At 42.0% G+C, this 22,940-nt stretch overlaps 1 protein-coding gene across 2 annotated transcripts in view; it reads right to left on the bottom strand.

The window, feature by feature from the left end:
- EPG5 (ectopic P-granules autophagy protein 5 homolog) overlaps positions 1-22,940 on the bottom strand; it is a 138,110-nt gene that overhangs the window by 44,208 nt on the left and 70,962 nt on the right. For both annotated transcript variants that reach the window (XM_032654432.1, XM_032654431.1), the window contains exons 26-29: positions 14,018-14,189; positions 12,730-12,892; positions 4,291-4,433; positions 2,502-2,658 (exon numbers count right to left, since the gene is read on the bottom strand). In XM_032654432.1, the coding sequence (XP_032510323.1) occupies positions 2,502-2,658; positions 4,291-4,433; positions 12,730-12,892; positions 14,018-14,189 (635 nt within the window). The remainder of the gene's footprint in view (positions 1-2,501; positions 2,659-4,290; positions 4,434-12,729; positions 12,893-14,017; positions 14,190-22,940) is intronic.

Here is a 22,940-nt window from a genome sequence, read left to right as displayed (position 1 = left end):
CCCTGCTCCTTTGTCTGTAACATATTTATTTGTTGTTTCTTTTTTTTTTTTGATGGGTGGTGCTGTATTCCTGTCTTATTGGTTGTTTGGCCTGAGACGTCCAGTACTGGAGTTTGCAGGCAGTTGGATAGAGCTGGGTCTTGGTGCTGAGATGAGGACCTCCATGAGGCCTCACCCTGATTGATATTCCCTGAGGTCTGAGGTTCTCTGTTAGTCCAGTGGTTTGGACTTGGAGCTCCCACCACAGGAGCTCGGGCCTGACCTCCAGCCTGGGAACCAAGATCCCACAAGCTTCGTGGAGCAGTAAAAAAGAAAAATAGGAGCAGTACAATATCAAAGAATCAAAAACAAAACAGAATTAGAAAGACAAAATTTATATTAGGAAAAATAAAACTATAACTGAAACAACTGCAACAAGGTAAAATAAAACCACAACAGAAGAAAGAAGAAAAAATACTAAAAAAAAAAAGAAGGGCGGGGGCAGGGGGGAGGGGGGAAACAAGCCAAAGGAGAGAATAACAAAGTATAAAGGATAAAAGAAAAATACAAAAATGAAAGATTTATTAGGAAAAATAAGAATATAAAAGAATCAACAGAACCCCAATCTAAAAGAGGAAAAAAAAAAAAAAAAGCCTTGGCTATGGGGGCAGAGTTTAGGCGGGGTGGAATTTAGGCAGGGGTGGGGTTTAGGGTGGGGTGGGACCTAGGCAGGTGGGACTTGACGTTTGAGCATGGGGCGGGGCCTAGGCTCAGGATCCATGCAGCCAGAAAAGGCCTTGGGGTGGGGCCTAGGTGGGGCGACATTCAGGCGTGGGGCGGGGCCTCTGCTCAGGACCTGCGCAGAAGGGGAGAGGCAGCACATGAAAAGGAGGGCCTGTGGAGTGTGGAGTTCCAGAGTTTGTAGGTGGGGCCCTGGGTGAGGGTGTGTAGGTGGATTTTAGGCCCAGAGCGTTGGGTTTCTCCGAGTGTAGAGGTGGGGTCCTGGGTGGGGGTGTAGGGGCGGGGCTTGGGCTCTGCACAGCAGGAGGGAGGCGCCGAGGGCAAGAGGATTAGGCCCGGGAGCCCAACAGGCTTCCCGGTGCCTAAGTGGACAGGGAAAGTGCTGGCCCAGTTCCCTTCCATTCCTTCATGCCCCTCCCCCACCATCTCCCCCAGGGTGGCCCCCATCGCCACTGGACCCCTAACCGTGGGTGGGTCCCACTGGGTGTAGGAACTCCTCCCCTCCTCCAGTCACCCCTCAGGGATGCCGGGCCCGGAGGTCTGGCCTTTACTTTTGCTCCCCCTTCCCTCCCGCTCACTCCCTCAGGACCCGCGTGGCTGGAGGGGGCCTAGGTGAGCAGAAGATCAGGCCCGGGATCTCAGCAGGTTCCTGGGGACCTAAGTGGGCAGGGGAAACCTGGCCATGCTCCCTTTGGATCCTCTGCACTCCCAATCATTCCCCAATTCCCCCCTTTCCCCTCCCCCAGCCACCCCTCAGGGACACCACTCCCGTCCCACCTCCACTTCTCCTCCCCCTGCACTCCCCCCACGTCCCATGTCCTACCCAGTCACTGGGGGTTCCTCCCGTCCCCTTAGGTGTCCATGGTCCCCCTCTGGTGCCTGGTAGGTGCCCTAGTTGTAAGGAGACGCAAATTCCACATCCTCCTAGAACACCATCTTGACTCCGCCCCCTCTTTATACTTTTTATGCTGTCAGTATTGCTTACAATAAGCACGCAACAATTTTATAATCAGGCAAAAATCTATTCTAAAACATCTATTTTAATATCTGCTCAGTATCACCTCCCTAAAAGTATCCAATAAATAGGTACTTATTTAATTGAATTTGGGTGAGAGTACATGATTAATTAGTATTTATATGTTTTCCAGCAAGTGGCATTTCTTGCTTTTATGACACACTTCATAATCTGCATGGATACAATGCCCTTGCCCTTGTTAAATATCCATATATTTAACAGTAAGTCAAATAAGTAAATAAATGGTGACTAGCAACTGGGAGGCAGCAATGGACAGGTGGAGCAAGCACGGAATGTTGAGTCAGAAGACCTGGGGTCACTCTCAGCTCCAGCACTCACCAGCTGTACTCCTTAGGCAAGTCACCTAATCTTTTAGAGACCAGTTTTCTCATCTTTAAGATGGGAATGCTATCAATCACACAGAGTCACTGTGAGGGTGAAATAAAATAATGAATCAAAAAGAATTTTATAAACAATAAAGAGCTTTGGTAATACCACTGTTACCAGAAACAGCATAAGATAGAATCTGATGTCTCCCCACAGACTTACATATATTAATAATTTAATATCTCTTGTATGAAAAGCAGAATTCCATACCAACAATTCTAATGACATCTTGAGAAGTCAACAATTCAAAGGGGCTCCTGACTTAGGTAAGACTCTGAACCTATAATATAAGTTTGGAGTCAACCATGCCTATATCTAATGAGGACACTGTAGGGACTCATCATATGTAAATAAGGCTAAAAACACAGGATAACCTTACCTGTCCCAAGATCTCAATGCATGAAGTAAAGAACTGCCTTGTGGGAGGATGACGCTGGGTCTCATCGCTGACGTAATCCACAACAGTAAAGAAGAGGCTGATGCCAACCTTCTGAACCCCAGGGGTGGGGTGTGACTGGTAGGCATTCACTAAGGCCCTGTGGGAAAATGTAGGTAAGGCTATTGGTCTACAGTAAGAGAATCCAGACCCACAGTATTTCCCTGATACTCTACATTTCTCAGGCAGTATTCTTAAGAGTCCTCAGAGCCCCATATGAATGCCACTTTAGAAGTATTTCACGGGACAGCTTCTAACTTGACCCAATAACTTTTCAATACACAGAAGTGATTTTATGTCCTCCTGGGGGGAAAAAACTCAGCCTTTATTAACATTAAATATTTTCATAATTGTATGTAATTCATAATTTATTACTCAATTTCATGTATTATAATATAAATACATATTTTTAAACACAAGAACCTTGATTTCCCTAAATTTTAATATCCAAAATACTGACTTAGGTTGAAGAAAAAGACTTTTGTATAGAATAAGATCCTAGAGTAAAAGATATCTCTTCTAATTCTCACTCTGTTTTGAGTTTCTTTCCTAGTAAAAGAAACATCAACCTCTTGTTCACCTTATCTCCTCCTCCTTCCCAGACCCCCAGCCCCAATCCAACCCACAAAAAGTCTCAATTCCCCTGTCCACACTACCATCCTAATCTACTGGGGGATTAGCTGCTGGTACTAGAACGTGCAGTCACCTCTGCAGTAAAAGGCAGAGTCAACCTCCCCTTTCCCAGGTAATGTCCTGGTGGCTTTGGGAAGAAAAAGGAGAGCTCTAAGAGAAACCACAATGGTCAAATGCAGGTTGGCAACTACACCTGAGAGCCCTAGTTCCCCTGAGCAATTCCACTGCCTACTTTGCTCAATAATCTGAATGGACAATGATGACTTCCTGGGTAAATGTGACTTTAATATAAAACTTAAGCACTGGGCTTCCCTGGTGGCGCAGTGGTTGAGAGTCCGCCTGCCGATGCAGGGGATGCGGGTTCGTGCCCCGGTCCGGGAGGATCCCACATGCCGTGGAGCGGCTGGGCCCGTGAGCCATGGCCGCTGAGCCTGCGCGTCCGGAGCCTGTGCTCCGCAACGGGAGAGGCCACAGCAGTGAGAGGCCCGCGTACCACAAAAAAAAAAAAAAAAAAAAAAAAAAAACTTAAGCACTACATCTCTCCGTGATTGAATTCTAATGTAATGTATCACCTCCTAATTCAAGGGTCAGCAAAATTATTCTACAAAGGGCCAGATAATAAATATTTTATGCTTTATGGGCTATAAATTGTCACTACACTCAATTCTGCCATTGTAGCATAAAAGCCATACACATTAAGTAAATAAATGGGCATGGCTATGTCACAATAAAACTTTCCTTATAAAAATAGATGGCAGGGCTTCCCTGGTGGCGCAGTGGTTGGGAGTCCGCCTGCCAATGCAGGGGATGCGGGTTCGTGCCCCGGTCCGGGAGGATCCCACATGCCGTGGAGCAGCTGGGCCCGTGAGCCATGGCCACTGAGCCTGTGCGTCCGGAGCCTGTGCTCCGCAACGGGAGAGGCCACAACGGTGAGAGGCCCGCGTACCGCAAAAAAAAAAAATAGATGGCAGGTCAGATTTGGCCCAAAGGCTGCTGATCCCTGTACTAATTAGTGGGTGACTGGTGGGTATAGCAGCATGTATGATTACTGTCAGTAATAACAAATAGTATTTTAAATTATAATGCCCTCAAAACTTACGTAATCAAGTTTTCGGCATGCACAGCGGCTTCCACAATATTAAGTGATGGTGGTTTAGCAGCTTCTGCTTGCAACTGCTTCACTTCTTTTCGCAAAACATGAAGCTGTTGGCTTATTGGTTCATTCTTATGCAAACCTTCAAACTAACAAAAGTTAAAGTGGTCAACAGACTTATTTGCCCCTACAGCTTTCTAGAGCAGATATTTTATTAAAAATATCTTGGGTATTCGATAAAGAGAATATTATTACAACTAATATTGTAACTCAAAACTCTCAGCTGAACCTGAGAAGGATGGGGAAAAAACCGTCAAAAACCTATACGAGAATCTCAGGCTTTTCATGAAGAATCAAACTTGAATTAGTTCATTGCTGGTTCAGATCCTTTTGTAGGCTATGTTCTACGTCACTCATGCTTCAATGCTCCAATTCTGATCAAAAGTAAACTCAGTGTCTTCCACCACTGGGGCTTCTCTTGAAGCACATCAAGCCCCCCTCTGTTGGCCATCCCTCCCCATAATCATAACCCCTCTCTGTTCTCCCAATCCAGAAGCACATATAATTTGACTCAAGACACTGTGGCTGCACGTTTCATCTGCACCAAACATAAAAAGAGGATGACACAAATCTTTTAATAAAACAACTGCCATTTTGAAAGGAAGAAAAGATATATACTTATAAAAGAAACACCAAAAATAAGATAAAATACAAGGAGTGCCCACACCAGTTGCGTGCCTAGGAAAGCACAACTGACTAATTCAGTGGTTCCTAAAAGCCGGTCTTTGATAAAATTTGTATTGGTTCTCAGCAAAGATGTGAAACATAAGAAGAATTTATTGAGCTTTAAAAAAAAAAAAACTAAATTTATTTCAATTTTTTAAAAACTATACTTTATTTAAGATTATGTCTTTCCTATTTGAGGGAGTTGTTAATATTCCTTTCTCTAATTAATTGATGGTGACCTATATGATAACTGCTTTGTATGTACATTTTTAATGTCCTTTTTTGCCTGTGGACAGATACAGAGAACATCCTAGGCCCAGGTTGCAACACAATGTAGCAGTTGTGGGAGACAGGACAGAGGGACAGCCAAGAAGAGCTCAACCAAGTAGGGGGTCAGGGCTGAAGAGGGCAGTGCAATCAGACTGGGGAGCAGAGGGGCCTGCCTTAGAGATACCTTTAATGCAGGTTAGGGAATTTGGACTTATCTTGCAGGCATGGCAGGAAATGCTGAAGAGACCAGACCATTTAGAAAGCAGGAATTTTAAATCCTACATTCTCTTCACATAGTCTTCCCCAATCACTTGGGTGAGCAGTAGAGTCTACATTTTCCTTTATATGCACCTGTCCAAACCCAGGCCTCAGCCACCACTGCAGTGATTACAGGTATCCTTTGTTTATAAATAATGTAATTACTTAATTCACAAACTTGCTCAAATGAATCCCTTATACCCCTGCCAGAATTATTTTCGTAAATTCCAGATCAAAAGCTCATGAAGGGCAATGGTCCTGCTTGTTTTGCTTTACACAGCAGCCCAGTGCAGCACAACTATGACAGATGGCATGTTGAGCCCCTACTTTTATGATCATGATAATAAGTTTCTTCCACAAAACGCACCAATGTTGTGTTAAAAATCTTTATAAAACTTCTTGTTTTACAGAAAAAATAGGCTGTTACTATGAATCAAAAGGCATAAAAGATGCTTAGCATTTTTTCGCAATGAAGTATTATTTAATTTTTTTTTAAAATGGCATAAAAGTGAATATCCAAGAGCATATAATGTTAACAATTACTTCAATTTTTACTACTGGAGAAACAAAAGATTTTAAAAAGTAAATTACTTCCATTAAACCACATAATGAATCAATACATATATTTTATTTCAAATCTTTCAAATAACAGGCCAATATTTAATAGCCCAAAATGTGATCAGGAGTATGTGCAGTCAGCTTTTTTGCCCAATATGTCACCAAGTACAGTTAAATTGGGTCTTTGAGAGTCACAGCCCTTGGCTGACCTGGAGAGAAAGCATCAAAGAGAGGAAAAGAAAGAATCTGAGAGGAGGAAGGAAGACAGTAAGAATGAAGGGAAGTGGAAAGACAATGGGTAATAAAAAAGAGAGGCTCACTTGACTGGGAAACGCAGAGAGACAAGACTAAAATCAGTTTGTAACTTGAACTTTAAAACTGCTACCCCATGTTGTAGAAACTACTGATGCTGAAGAATAAAAGAAAATCAACTAGCTTAGGAAAGTTTAAACTTTCTCACAAAAAAACCCAATATTATCATAATTTCCTAGTCTACTTATTTTTGTTTCCTACCACTGTTAAAAGTTTTCTTTTCTTACTAGAGGGGAGGTGAGAGAGATTGAATGACTACCGGCTCATAATTACAAGAAGCTGTAGACAATAGAACAAAGCAGCATGCTGGAAGCCCGTCCCCTTGAGTCACTATAAGTAGACAAAGAAATACAAAAGTTGCACAAAGCATGTGCTTCAGTAAGTTGTTAAAATAATGTGAGGCCCTCAGGGGGTCTTTTCCATCTTTCATTTCTAGGAATGAGCAATTTTTCACATGATAATAAATCAGTCCTGGGTCCAGCAAACATGCCCCATAATACCAAAGAACAACAAAAGGAACCCTATTATAAATCACCCCATATCCTCAGGGAATATCACCAAATTATTCGAGGCTTCTGTTAGGAGAGGCGACCACAGAAGAGGCACGTCTCACTTCCCAGAAAATATCTTTGGCTTTTGTATACCCCAAACAAGCTATACATAGTTCAAACATTTGCAGATGGCTGGAAATTTCCAGGGCTTTCCCTCACAGAAAAATTCTACTAAGCAATGAGATATTTTCATGATATAATTTGAAATCTTTACAAAAGAGCCATTGAAATTTATATTTAAAATACGCTTAACATGTTTTAATTTTAGAACTTAAAATTCACACTTGAAATATAAAATTATTTTCCATGAAGTTGATTTTAAAAATTCATCCAATCCAGGAATTCTCTAATCACTGAAAAAGAAGCACTCCTATCACACTAACTCAGAAAGAAAGGGATACACATGTTAATTCAAATGAGATTTGACTGTCATGATCAGCTAGTTTTCAAAAATCAGAGCTGAAAGAGCCAAAGCAAATGGCCTGGCCATTTCCCAATATTGAATGGAAAAGCACAACTCTTGAATTTAAATAGATGCAGGCTTGAATTCCAACTGAGCCACTTAATAGCTGTGTGAGTTTGACAAGTCTCTGAGTCTCTCTGAACCTGCTTTCTCTTCCTCATTCTGTGAAGCTAAGTGAAAAACGTAAGCAAAGCCCCTAGCAGATTACCTGGAATGTGAGAGTGCCCAAGCAAGGGATAAGAAATACTCTGAACAGGGCTGAGAAATAAGGTAGTGCACTGAAGTATGACCAGCCTTACCACTTTCCAAGATCGAATGCCCAGGAGACACTTGTATTAGAGTAAAAACGTAAGTGGAGCAGTGTGTGGTATTTAAGTCAGGATTTTGTATGGAAAGCATTAAACTGGCCAATTAAGCATTAAATTGGCCAAAGGTAAGCAGGATCAAAAATGACTGCCAATTTCTAGTAGGAAAAAGTTCCAACTTCCATGTCTTCCACAGCCAGAGAATATCTTCAGGGAAATTATTATGAAGAGTATGTATCCATCGTTCATTCCTTCAAACACATCCATTTTGTGACACTGACTGTGTGAAGCACTGACAACATAAACATGAAATAGACAAGATCCTGGCCCTCAGGTAACTCAAAATCTGTTAAAGCCTACAGAAGTAATCATAACACAAAACAAGCTGTAATGCAGTCTAACAAGTGGTGTGCTTGTGGCTCTCAATGACTGATTCAGGGGTGTTAAAGGGTACCTATCATGTGCCAAGAGCCATTCTCGGTGCTACTGGTAATACAGATGAATAAGGACAGGAGCTCTATTCCCAAAGAGGTTACAGTCTGGTAGGAAAAACAGCAGGTAACTACAACAGCATTTATGCTCAAGCTGCGATAAGAGGAGGGAATATCTCAGTTTGACTAGAGGAGTCAAGAAAGACCTCAAGAAAAGATGCTGCCTGAACCAAGGAATGAAGGGATGAGCAGAAGCTCAGAAATGAGTGGGGGAGAACAAATAACAGCATATGCTGAGAACAAAGGCATGTCATGTTTGCAGAACAGAAAAGGTCTAAATTGCTAGAAAATAGAAGGTTTGGGGAGTGGGAGAGAGGGTAAATGATGTTGCTAGAGAAAGATTAAGAACAGATTATGGAGGGTCCAAAAAGACATACTCCTTTTAGACACTAGAGAACCAACGTGGGTTTTTAGCCCGGAAATGTGATCGGATTTGTATTTAAAAAGATGAATGGTGGAAAATGAACTAGATAGAAAGACTATGGACAGGAAGGCTGCTGTATTAGTTCAGGGGAGAAGCGATGTGGGCCGACCACAGGGCAATGGCAATACAAACAGAGAAAGGCATACATTTAAAGCCATTTCAAAGGCAGAACGAGTATGACTTGGAAAGCGACTAGATAGGAAGTATGGGGGGACGGGGGGGGGGAATGTGGATACTGATGCCTCGGTCTCCATCTTGGGAGCCCAGGTAAGTGGAATTACAGAAAAAACAGGTTTGACAGGTAAAGATGAGATTAGTTTAGGACCTACGGAGTTTAAGGTATCTATGGGACATTCATAGAATGTTAAGTAAGCAAGAAGTCTAGACCTGGGACTCAAGAGAGAATTCTGGACTAGACAAACAGAACAGGAGTCATCAACATATGGACTGACCCTTCGGGGGTCATGGACTGTTGAGGATCGACTGAATCTATGAACTCTCCAGGAAAAAAAAATTTCTATACACTTTCAGGGTCTTCTCTGGCCCACTAAAGACCCTTCACAAACCCCAGATTAAGAACTCCAGCACAGACAAAAGGCAAAAGCAGCTGGCATCACAGTGAAGAAGGGAATCAGGAGTAGAACCAAGCACAACCAGCAATCCAAGCGTTGAGGAACCCTGGAGGAAACTGAGAAGTGGCTGGAGATCTGAGGAATCTAGAAGAGGCCTCATGACGTTCAGCATCACCAGACAATAGAATGATGTCAATCAAACAGGATCAACACTACTAATCACAACCATGAGATGGTCACTGGACACCTGTATATAGAGGGGCTACAGTTTTACACTGTAAGAATAACACAATCTACCTTCTTCAGGAATACTGTCTCCCAGTGACAGTTTCTTGATGAGCCACAAACACTCAGAACTCACCTTCCCTACCCCTGACAAACACCTCTCTTCCTACAAACTAAAGTCATCCATTTGTGTAATGGACAGCATTAGACTCAAGTACAATCTTTAACAAAAAATCAGAGCAGGGGCTTCCCTGGTGGTGCAGTGGTTGAGAGTCCACCTGCCGATGCAGGGGACATGGGTTCGTGCCCCGGTCCGGGAAGATCCCACATGCCGCGGAGCGGCTGGACCCGTGAGCCATGGCCTCTGAGCCTGCGCGTCCGGAGCCTGTGCTCCGCAACGGGAGAGGCCACAACAGTGAGACGCCCGCGTACCACAAAATAAATAAATAAATAAATAAATAAATAAATCAGAGCAAACCTAACTGACTTGCTTAGATAAGCCCAAGCTTCATGGTAGCTAGAGTTTTAACTTTCCTCCACTTTGCTCTTAGCCATTAGTGAGTAGCAAAAAAAAATTTTATCTTCAGTTCCTAGAAGTATCAACCAGTAAATACTGCCCAGGACAGCTGGAATTCGCAATTACTGTATAATTTTCCAAAGAAATCCTAGTTAAGTCTCAGACTACGAAAGTTGCTTGCTGTCTTTACATTTTTAATTCCCCTGGCACATCTGCATCACTAGGCAAAATAATGGCTGGAGTAGTACTGTTGATACTGATACTTCTAGGAGCCATCAGTGGGAGTTCCCAAGCTTCTGGATTTTCCAAATGACGGGACTTCCTAAACTGAAAGTCAGGGCACTGGGCAACAAGTAAGGCCAGCAGAAAATTAAAATGTGCTTTAAGAAAACTTGGATATTTCTAATGAGGTTATGGCCACAAAACACAGCTATTTTTCAAATTCTTTAAGCTTCTATAAAATCTCCTCTTTTCTTGCTGTGTGTCCTTTCTTGTTTTTTTACTTCTTTCTTCAAGCAATCTTAACATCTACCAATTTTTCTCTTGAAAAGTATTTTTTGTGTTGTCTGTAAAAGCAAAATCTAAGGCATATTCATTTTAATCCCTATCATAGATCATCTTCTTTCTGATCTCCCTCCTCAAAATAATAATCAAAATTATTTTGAAGGTATTTTAGAAAGGTGTACCTTTTTATTTCAGAATTAACGAACTAAAGGTTATAAAAGAAATTTGAATTCAAGGGTTCAGATAAATCAAGACTATGATCCCTTTTTCTGAAAAGGAAAAAACACAGGTCACTGGTAGGCTTAGAGTTAAAGCTCCCAGGTCTGCCTAGTGGTATTTTCCACCGCAAGACCCTGCAATTTAATAGGAGGTCAAGCAATCAGACCTGTTCTTTGGCTGGGACAGCAAATATTTACAACTCTTCAAACAGTAAGCTATTAGCCAGAATTGGAAAGACATTTCTTTGTACTTATCTCAGTAGTCACTTAAAAAATGCATTTTAGGAGAATTCCCTTCTCTATATAGAATTAACAGCCTGACAAAGATATGTAATTTCAAAATATGGAAAAATACCATATTTGTAAAAACACAGATTGGTAATAAAATGTCCCTTTTTTATTATAACTAGATACATTTTCAGCCTTTTTCCCACCAACTCAAACTCCACCCTCAGCTGGCAAACTTTTCTTCCTGTTTTATTATTTTAGCAAGTGATCCTTCTTAAATACCTCTACCTTAGTCTTGCTAAAGCATTAGCAACTGGGGGAATAAAAACACACCAAAAGAAAATTAACTTCATAAGGTACCCGGCCAAAGATATTATCTCAGTATTTAGGAATCTCACATTCCAGGCCAAATTTCTTAATAGACGCATACAACTATGTTGAAAAAAATTAGAAATGAAATTTGAATGTAATAAAAAATATGAGCATAAAAAATTGTTTCAAAGAAGACATTTTAAGAAAACAGTCTCCTAGAAAAGACTGATGAAAAATACATTAGAAGTGTTAAAATATGGACCGGCACAAAAAGAAGGGAAATTTTTGAAAGACAACCAAGAGTCAGTAAGATAAATACCCCAATTTGTAAAAGCTAACAAAAAGAGAAGCTATTTTTGTGCAAGTGTAGTCAAGCAACAGGTAGCGCCTGTCTCCAACCATTTCTTTCCCAGCTCACGGAATACTGAATTCTCTTGCAGAAAGAGTACCATGGGGGCTTCCCTGGTGGCGCAGTGGTTGAGAGTCCGCCTGCCGATGCAGGGGACACGGGTTCGTGCCCCGGTCCGGGAAGATCCCACATGCCGCGGAGCGGCTGGGCCCGTGAGCCATGGCCGCTGAGCCTGCGCGTCCGGAGCCTGTCCTCCGCAACGGGAGAGGCCACAACAGTGAGAGGCCCGCGTAACGCATAAAAAAAAAAAAAAAAAAGAAAGAGTACCATGCAGTGACTAAGGAGCATGCACTCTGCAGCTGGAATGCCTGGGCCTTCCTGGTTTTGCCACTCACTGGCAGCGTCACCTCGGATATGTAACTTAACCTCTCTATGCCTCTATTTCTTCATCTGGAAAATACAGACAACAAAGATACCCACCTTATAGTATTGTGGCGAGGATAAGCCAAGTTCTGTAAAGTGTTTAGACTCTACCTGGCATAAAGTGAGTGCTATGACACACTGGCTAAGGCTAACCTTCCATTCTGAAGTCCTTTCGATGTCACAGACCCAACTTTGGCCTGTTGGCAAGCTCCACCCACCTGATCTGCTTTTCACACGTGCCTCCCACCTTTGTCTTCAGTGGCTCCCCACTACCCACAGCATTCAGCCAGAGCCCCCACATGATGATCTTTTCCAGTGTGAGTTCTAACCTTTCCAACGTGAATCACCGCCCCCCCCAAAAAAAAACAACTGAAACAGATGGATTGAGCCACTGACCCCTAGGTGAAGTCATGGTGACCCCATTCCCACATTCCTTCTAACTGAATCCAAAGTATCATCACCAAAATCTTTTAACACTAGTTTGAGCCCCTCTCTCCAAGAATCATCTCAATTATTCCCCTTTTCTTTTCATTTCTATCTGACTATCTGTCTTATAAGACTCATCAGCACTTACGGAAATAAGTGATTAGCTTTGTATGTATCTTCACTCTCCCCAGAGCTATTAAATGTTTGGGGACATGGATGACGTACTAAATACTTCTTTCAGTCTTTCTCAATGATATGCCAATATTAGGGACTCAAACGAAACTCTCTGAATTATGAAGACACTTAATCTTACCTGAACTGTTACAACTCCAGCTCCTTGGCACTTCTTGCCACTACTGCCTCTACACTCCAAATGCAGTGTGGTCTGTTCTTCTCGATTAACATACTGCTTGGGCATTGTGTCCAACAGCTCACTGTCCAGCACAACCTGCTGAGATTCCCGAAGAGCCGCAGTTCTGAAAAACATCATCGGTAGGTTAGGAAAAAAAAAAGTCTCAGGGAAGATTTTATGATAAGTGATAAAGGCTTCCAGTCACCCCCAGCCTGCATTAGAGAACGATAAGGCACAAGAATTCCATAGTAACAAAAAACCAAAGGTGTGTGTGCCAAGACTCACCCAAACCCTCTCCCTGGCAGTCAGAGAGTTAAAAAAGGAAGGAAAAGTAAGACAAGTTTTTAGCCAGAAACAAAGCTCCATTTAGAATCTGTGTTATATCAACGTTTTTTTAAATGAACCCTTAAATGCAGAAGAACAAATGAGAATTCCATCCTGATTTAATCATCCTAAAGGGGTACCTTATTTGTAAGTACCAGTGACTTCTTAGATATTAGCAACTCAAACTGAGATGTGGAAGACATGAAAAGCTAGTTGTTTACATGGGTGTCAACACTGTTTTAACTGTATTGATTATTACGGTGACGTGCAGGAGGCCCGTGTGTTGCATGTGCAAACAACACACATACGATACACGACTAAACCAAAGACAACCAAGGGATAAAGGGCCAATAAGAGATTGATTCCCATGGGCTTTGCAAAGATAAACTCTTTCACTTTATAAATAAAACAGACTCTACACGCACTCCTCCTCACAGGATCACAAGGTACAATCAAAACCTTATACAGTTGATCATTCTGTATCCACTGTGAACTCAAAATACTAAAATGACTTTCCCACACTTTGATCAAGTATCTGTGTCAATTTTTAAAAGAATATGGAGAGTTAGAGAGCAAAGCAGTGACAAAAAAGAGTAAATCTCATTTCATTCCCTTTTAACACCATCTTTCCAGTATCAGATTTCCTCAGGGAAAGCATAAGAAAAAAATTTAGCTGGCACTGCTGCCACTCGGAAATGCCACAAGAAACTGTACAATGTATATAGTCCATGAAAGCACCACATAATTTCCACATGAAATTAAAAGACTTGTCACAACTTGGTTAACTAAGGTAACCAACTGAGCCAGTCTGGTCAAATTACCCTGGTGGTGAGGAGGCTAATGAAGAAGCTCTTCTAGGTGCTACTCATCAGGCTGTCAAAGCAGCAAGCACAGAAGCATGATCCTGGAGGGCTTGTGGTCTTACCTGGCCTGCTGCCGCAGCAGATTCAGGTCTGTGCGTACCAGCTGGATGGCGTCCTTCTGACTCAGGATCGAGGCTGAGGAAATAACTGGCACAGGAGGCCTCACTGGCTGCAGAACAAGGGGAGGTTGGGGGTCCTCATGCTTCCGCAGGTTACTTAAAACCCTTTCTTTAGCTGAAAAAAAAATTAAGTCATATTTACTGAATAACGGCTACTACTAGGTCATAATGTACTACAAAACTAAACTGTTACCTTCATAAAGAATGTTAGAGATCTGAAGAATAGTTGTTTAAATCATCAGAGGCCTAAATGAATAAAATTATCTTTTGTTCCTTCCAAGTTCTGAGGGATCACCCACCAGCCTAATAATACTCTACCCAGGAGCTGGGAGCTCAGGAGCATGTGATATGATTAAATAGAATTCCTATCCTCAAAAAGTCTTGATGATAGTTAAAGACCTACTGCTCACAATCTTAAAGTATCACCCTAGACAGCTTTGCATAACATGCTAAGGTGTTTGGACTTGACACTAGTGTAAAAGGGATCTAGTGAATAACTCGAAGCAAGCTTTAGAAAGATGGTAGCTATCATCTGGACAGTGGACTGGGGAAATGGGGCAGGTAGCCCAGTTAAGAGTTTAATGCAGTCATCCAAATAAACTTCATAGGAATAGAAGAGGAATGGGCATTATGGAATGAAGCTGAGTGAAAAGTCCTACATTAGGCCAAGGTTTGAACAGGAGGGTGGAGAGTAGTAGAGTTAAAATGAATGAAGACATGGGCATGAACTCCTACAGAACTTATATTTATGTAGCCATACAGTCATTCATTCATTCATTTGTTCATTCACTCAAAAATTGATTTACGAATACAAATAAGAAATCATGGGGGGGACCTTGAAGATGGCGGAAGAGTAAGACGCGGAGATCGCCTTCCTCCCCACGGATACACCAGAAATACATCCACACGTGGAACAACTCCTACAGAACTCCTACTGAAGGCTGGCAGAAGACCTCAGACCTCCCAAAAGGCAAGAAACTCCCCACGTACCTGGGTAGGGCAAAAGAAAAAACAGAGACAAAAGAATAAGGACGGCACCTGCACCAGTGGGAGGGAGCTGTGAAGGAGGAAAAGTTTCCACACACTAGGAAGCCCCTCCGCGGGCGGAGACTGCGGGAGGCAGAGGGGGGAGTTTCGGGACCGCGGAGTAGTGCACAGCGACGGGTGCGGAGGGCAAAGCGGGGAGATTCCTGCACAGACGATCGGTGCTGACCGGCACTCACCAGCCCGAGTGGCTTGTCTGCTCACCCACCGGGGCGGGCGGGGCTGCGAGCTGAGGCTCGGGTTTTGGTTTTGGACGGAGCTCAGGGAGAGGACTGGGGTTGGCGGCTTGAACATAGCCTGAAGGGGTTAGTGCACCACGACTAGCCGGGAGGGAGTTCGGGGAAAAGCCTGCACCGGCCGAAGAGGCAAGAGACTTTTTCTTCCCTCTTTGTTTCCTGGTGCGCGAGGAGAGGGGTTTAAGAGCGCTGCTTAAAGGACCTCCAGAGACGGGCGCGAGCCGCGGCTAAAATCGCGAACCCCAGAGACGGGCGCGAGCCGCGGCTGAGGGCGCGAGCCCCCGAGACGGGCGCGAGCCGCGGCTGAAAGCGCAAACCCCAGAGACGGGCGCGAGCCGTGGCTAAAACCGCGGACCCCAGAGACGGGCGGGAGACGCTAAGGCTGCTGCTGCCGCCACCAAGGGGCCTGTGTGCGAGCACAGGTCACTCTCCACACCCCTCTTCCGCGGAGTCTGTGCAGCCCGCCACTGCCAGGTTCCCGGGATCCAGGGACAACTTCCCCGGGACAGCGCACGGCGGGCCTCAGGCTGGTGCAACGTCACGCCGGCCTCTGCCGCAACGTCACGCTGCCTCTGCCGCCGCAGGCCGGCCCCGCACGCAGTGCCCCTCCTTCCCCCATCCCCCAACCCCCGGCCTGAGTGAGCCGGAGGCCCCGAATCAGCGGCTCCTTTAACCCCGTCCTGTCTGAGCGAAAAAACAGACGCCTTCCAGCGACCTACACGCAGAGGCAGGGCCAAATCCAAAGCTGAGCTCCTGTGAGCTGTGAGAACAAAGAAGAGAAAGGGAAATCTCTCCCAGCAGCCACAGAAGCAGCGGATTAAAGCTCCACAATCAACTTGATATACCCTGCATCTGTGGAATACCTGAATAGACAAGGAATGATCCCAAATTGAAGAGGTGGAATTTAGGAGCGAGATCTATGATTTTTTTCCCTTTTCCTCTTTTTGTGAATGTGTACGTGTATGCTTCTGTGTGACATCTAGTCTGTACACTCTAGCTTCCACCATTTGTCCTAGGGCTCTATCCGTCCATGACTTTTTTTTAAAAATTCTTTTTCTTAATAATTAAGTTTAATTGTAATAACTTTATTATACTTTACCTTCGTTCTTTCTTTCTTTCCTTCCTTCCCTCCCTCCTTTAGACAACGAATCACCCCAAATTGAGGAGGTGGTCTCAGGGAGCAGGATTTATGATTTTTCCCCCTTTACCTCTTTTTGTGAAGGTGTATGTGTATGCTTCTGTGTAAGATTTTCTCTGTATAGCTTTGCTTCCAACATTTGTCCTAAGGTTCTATCCGTCCCTTTTCTTTTTTCTAAATATTTTTTAATTCAATAACTATATTATACTTTATTTTATTTTTACTGTATCATCTTTCTTTCTGTCTTTTTTTCCTTCTTTCCCTCCTTCCTTCCTTCCTCCCTCCCTCCCTCCCTCCTTTCTTTCCTTCTTTGCTTCTTTCTTCCTTCCTTCCTTTCCTCCTTTCCCTCTTTCTTTACTCATACTTCTACTAATTCTCCCTACTTTTTCTCCCTTTTATTCTGAGCTGTGTGGATGAAAGGCTCTTGGTGCTCCAGCCAGGAGTCAGGGCTCTGCCTCTGAGGTAGGAGAGCCAACTTCAGGACACTGGTCAACAAGAGACCTCCCAGCTCCACATAATATTAAACGGTGGAAATATCCCAGAGACCTCCATCTTAACACCAGCACCCAGCTTCACTCAACGACCAGCAAGCCACAGTGCTGGACAACCTATGCCAAACAACTAGCAAAACAGGAACACAACCCCACCCATTAGCAGAGAGGCTGCCTAAAATCATAATAAGGCCACAGACACCCCAAAACACACCACCAGACGTGAACCTGCCCACTAGAGAGACAAGATCCAGCCTCATCCAGCACAACACAGGCACTAGTCCCCTCCACCAGGAAGCCTACACAACCCACTGAAACAACCTTAGCCACTGGAGACAGACATCAAAAACAACGGGAACTACGAACCTGCAGCCTGCAAAAAGGAGACCCCAAACACAGTAAGATAAGCAAAATGAGAAGACAGAAAAACACACAGCAGATGAAGGAGCAAGATAAAAACCCACCAGACCTAACAAATGAAGAGGAAATAGGCAATCTACCTGAAAAAGAATTCAGAATAATGATAGTAAGGATGATCCAAAATCTTGGAAGTAGAATGGACAAAATGCAAGAAACAGTTAACAAGGACCTACAAGAACTAAAGATGAAACAAGCAACGATGAACAATGCAATAAATGAAATTAAAATCACTCTAGATAGGATCAATAGCAGAATAACTGAGGCAGAAGAACGGATAAGTGACCTGGAAGATAAAGTAGTGGAAATAACTACTGCAGAGCAGAATAAAGAAAAAAGAATGAAAAGAACTGAGGACAGTCTCAGAGACCTCTGGGACAACATGAAACGCACCAACATTCGAATTATAGGGGTTCCAGAAGAAGAAGAAAGAAAGAAAGGGACTGAGAAAATATTTGAAGAGATTATAGTTGAAAACTTCCCTAATATGGGAAAGGAAATAGTTAATCAAGTCCAGGAAGCACAGAGGGTCCCATACAGGATAAATACAAGGAGAAACACGCCAAGACACATATTAATCAAACTGTCAAAAATTAAATACAAAGAAAGCATATTAAAAGCAGCAAGGGAAAAACAACAAATAACACACAAGGGAATCCCCATAAGGTTAACAGCTGATCTCTCAGCAGAAACCCTACAAGCCAGAAGGGAGTGGCAGGACATACTGAAAGTGATGAAGGAGAATAGCCTGCAACCAAGACTACTCTACCCAGCAAGGATCTCATTCACATTTGATGGAGAAATTAAAACCTTTACAGACAAGCAAAAGCTGAGAGAGTTCAGCACCACCAAACCAGCTTTACAACAAATGCTAAAGGAACTTCTCTAGACACGAAACACAAGAGAAGGAAATGACCTATAGTAGCGAACCCAAAACAATATATAAAATGGAAATAGGAACATACATATCAATAATTACCTTAAATGTAAATGGACTAAATGCTCCCACCAAAAGACACAGATTGGCTGAATGGATACAAAAACAAGACCCTTATATATGCTGTCTACAAGAGACCCACTTCAGAACTAGAGACACATACAGACTGAAAGTAAGGGGATGGAAAAAGATATTCCATGCAAATGGAAACCAAAAGAAAGCTGGAGTAGCAATTCTCATATCAGACAAAATAGACTTTAAAATAAGGACTATTAAAAGGGACAAAGAAGGACACTACATAATGATCAAGGGATCGATCCAAGAAGAAGATATAACAATTGTAAATATTTATGCACCCAACATAGGAGCACCTCAATACATAAGGCAAATACTAACAACCATAAAAGGGGAGATCAACAGTAACACATTCATAGTAGGGGACTTTAACACCCCACTTTCACCCATGGACAGATCATCCAAAATGAAAATAAATAAGGAAACACAAGCTTTAAATGATACATTAAACAAGATGGACTTAATTGATATTTATAGGACACTCCATCCAAAAACAACAGAATACACATTTTTCTCAAGTGCTCATGGAACATTCTCCAGGATAGATCATATCTTGGGTCACAAATCAAGCCTTGGTAAATTTAAGAAAACTGAAATTGTATCAAGTATCTTTTCCGACCACAATGCCATGAGACTAGATATCAATTACAGGAAAAGATCTTTAAAAAATACAAACACATGGAGGCTAAACAATACACTACTTAATAATGAAGTGATCACTGAAGAAATCAAAGAGGAAATAAAAAAATACCTAGAAACAAATGACAATGGAGACACAACGACCCAAAACCTATGGGATGCAGCAAAAGCAGTTCTAAGGGGGAAGTTTATAGCAATACAAGCCCACCTTAAGAAGCAGGAAACATCTCGAATAAACAACCTAACCTTGCACCTCAAGCAATTAGAGAAAGAAGAACAAAAAAACCCCAAAGCTAGCAGAAGGAAAGAAATCATAAAAATCAGATCAGAAATAAATGAAAAAGAAATGAAGGAAACAATAGCAAAGATAAATAAAACTAAAAGCTGGTTCTTTGAGAAGATAAACAAAATAGATAAACCACTAGCCAGACTCATCAAGAAAAAAAGGGAGAAGACTCAAATCAATAGAATTAGAAATGAAAAAGGAGAAGTAACAACTGACTCTGCAGAAATAAAAAAAATCATGAGAGATTACTACAAGCAACTCTATGCCAATAAAATGGACAATCTGGAAGAAATGGACAAATTCTTAGAAATGCACAACCTGCCAAGACTGAATCAGGAAGAAATAGAAAATATGAACAGACCAATCACAAGCACTGAAATTGAAACTGTGATTAAAAACCTTCCAACAAACAAAAGCCCAGGACCAGATGGCTTCACAGGTGAATTCTATCAAACGTTTAGAGAAGAGCTAACACCTATCCTTCTCGAACTCTTCCGAAATATAGCAGAGGGAGGAACACTCCCAAATTCCTTCTACGAAGCCACCATCACCTTGATACCAAAACCAGACAAGGATGTCACAAAGAAAGAAAACTACAGGCCAATATCACTGATGAACATAGATGCAAAAATCCTCAACAAAATACTAGCAAACAGAATCCAACAGCACATTAAAAGGATCATACACCATGATCAAGTGGGGTTTATTCCAGGAATGCAAGGATTCTTCAATATACGCAAATCTATCAATGTGATAAACCATATTAACAAATTGAAGGAGAAAAACCATATGATCATCTCAATAGATGCAGAGAAAGCTTTCGACAAAATTCAACACCCATTTATGATAAAAACCCTCCAGAAAGTAGGCATAGAGGGAACTTTCCTAAACATAATAAAAGCCATATATGACAAGCCCACAGCAAACATCATCCTCAATGGTGAAAAACTGAAAGCATTTCCACTAAGATCAGGAACAAGACAAGGTTGCCCACTCTCAACACTCTTATTCAACATAGTTTTGGAAGTTTTAGCCACAGCAATCAGAGAAGAAAAGGAAATAAAAGGAATCCAAATCGGAAAAGAAGAAGTAAAGCTGTCACTGTTTGCAGATGACATGATACTATACATAGAGAATCCTAAAGATGCTACCAGAAAACTACTAGAGCTAATCAATGAATTTGGTAAAGTAGCAGGATACAAAATTAATGCACAGAAATCTCTGGCATTCCTATATACTAATGATGAAAAATCTGAAAGTGAAATCAAGAAAACACTCCCATTTACCATTGCAACAAAAAGAATAAAATATCTAGGAATAAACCTACCTAAGGATACGAAAGACCTGTATGCAGAAAATTATAAGACACTGATGAAAGGAATTAAAGATGATACAAATAGATGGAGCGATATACCATGTTCTTGGATGGGAAGAATCAACATTGTGAAAATGACTCTACTACCCAAAGCAATCTACAGATTCAATGCAATCCCTATCAAACTACCACTGGCATTTTTCACAGAACTAGAACAAAAAATTTCGCAATTTGTATGGAAACACAAAAGACCCCGAATAGCCAAAGCAATCTTGAGAACGAAAAAAGGAGCTGGAGGAATAAGGCTCCCTGACTTCAGACTATATTACAAAGCAACAGTCATCAAGACAGTATGGTACTGGCACAAAAACAGAACGATAGATCAGTGGAACAGGATAGAAAGCCCAGAGATAAACCCACGCACATATGGACACCTTATCTTTGATAAAGGAGGCAGGAATGTACAGTGGAGAAAGGACAGCCTCTTCAATAAATGGTGCTGGGAAAACTGGACAGGTACATGTAAAAGTATGAGATTAGATCACTCCCTAACACCATACACAAAAATAAGCTCAAAATGGATTAAAGACCTAAATGTAAGGCCAGAAACTATCAAACTCTTAGAAGAAAACATAGGAAGAACACTCTATGACATAAATCACAGCAAGATCCTTTCTGACCCACCTCCTAGAGTAATGGAAATAAAAACAAAAATAAACAAATGGGACCTAATGAAACTTCAAAGCTTTTGCACAGCAAAGGAAACCATAACCAAGACCAAAAGACAACCCTCAGAATGGGAGAAAACATTTGCAAATGAAGCAACTGACAAAGGATTAATCTCCAAAATTTACAAGCAGCTCATGCAGCTCAATAACAAAAAAACAAACAACCCCATCCAAAAATGGGCAGAAGACCTAAATAGACAATTCTCCAAAGAAGATATACAGAATGCCAACAAACACATGAAAGAATGCTCAACATCATTAATCATTAGAGAAATGCAAATCAAAACTACAATGAGGTATCATCTCACACCAGTCAGAATGGCCATCATCAAAAAATCTAGAAACAATAAATGCTGGAGAGGGTGTGGAGAAAAGGGGACACTCTTGCACTGCTGGTGGGAATGTGAATTGGTTCAGCCACTGTGGAGAACAGTATGGAGGTTCCTTAAAAAACTACAAATAGAATTACCATATGACCCAGCAATCCCACTACTTGGCATATACCCTGAGAAAACCAAAATTCAAAGAGAGTCATGTACCAAAATGTTCATTGCAGCTCTATTTACAATAGCCCGGAGATGGAAACAACCTAAGCGCCCATCATCGGACGAATGGATAAAGAAGATGTGGCACATATACACAATGGAATATTACTCAGCCTTAAAAAGAAATGAAATTGAGCTATTTGTAATGAGATGGATAGACCTAGAATCTGTCATACAGAGTGAAGTAAGTCAGAAAGAAAAAGACAAATACCGTATGCTAACACATATATATGGAATTTAAGGGAAAAAAATGTCATGAAGAACCTAGGGGTAAGATAGGAATAAAGACGCAGACCTACTGGAGAACGGACTTAAGGATATGGGGAGGGGGAAGGGTGAGTTTTGACAGGGCGAGAGAGAGTCATGGACATATACACACTAACAAACGTAGTAAGGTAGATAGCTGGGGGGAAGCAGCCGCAAGGCACAGGGATATTAGCTCGGTGCTTTGTGACAGCCTGGAAGGGTGGGATGGGGAGAGTGGGAGGGAGGGAGACGCAAGAGGGAAGACATATGGGAACATATGTATATGTATAGCTGATTCACTTTGTTGTAAAGCAGAAACTAACACACCATTGTAAAGCAATTATACCCCAATAAAGATGTTAAAAAAAAAAAAAAAAAAAAAAAAAAAAGAAATCATGTACCATATAAGAAAAATAAAGGTAAAAAACGGTAAATCTGTACCATGCAACTTTGCACTAGATTTCACATGATCTCATACTGGTCAATCCAACTTAAATGTTTATATTCCTACACTTAGTACACAGCTGAATACACAGTAGGTGTCCAATAAATTCCTATCTTCCCTTCCTTTCTTTTCACTACACTATCCACATACCACACAGCTCATAGGGACTGAAGAACATGAAGAAAAATGCTGCCATGTAAGATAACAGAGGTCAGGAGAGGTCAAAGGAATTTCAAGTCAGTAAGTTAACAAAGTACTTAAGGGACTACTCTGAATTTCCGATTTCATTCCAGATATAGCATTCAATTTTCTATTCTTGTTAAG

This window comes from Phocoena sinus, chromosome 14, assembly GCF_008692025.1.
Source record: "Phocoena sinus isolate mPhoSin1 chromosome 14, mPhoSin1.pri, whole genome shotgun sequence".
Lineage (NCBI taxonomy): Eukaryota > Metazoa > Chordata > Mammalia > Artiodactyla > Phocoenidae > Phocoena > Phocoena sinus.
Note: the sequence above shows the minus strand (reverse complement) of the source record. Positions and strands in the feature narration are given on the sequence as shown.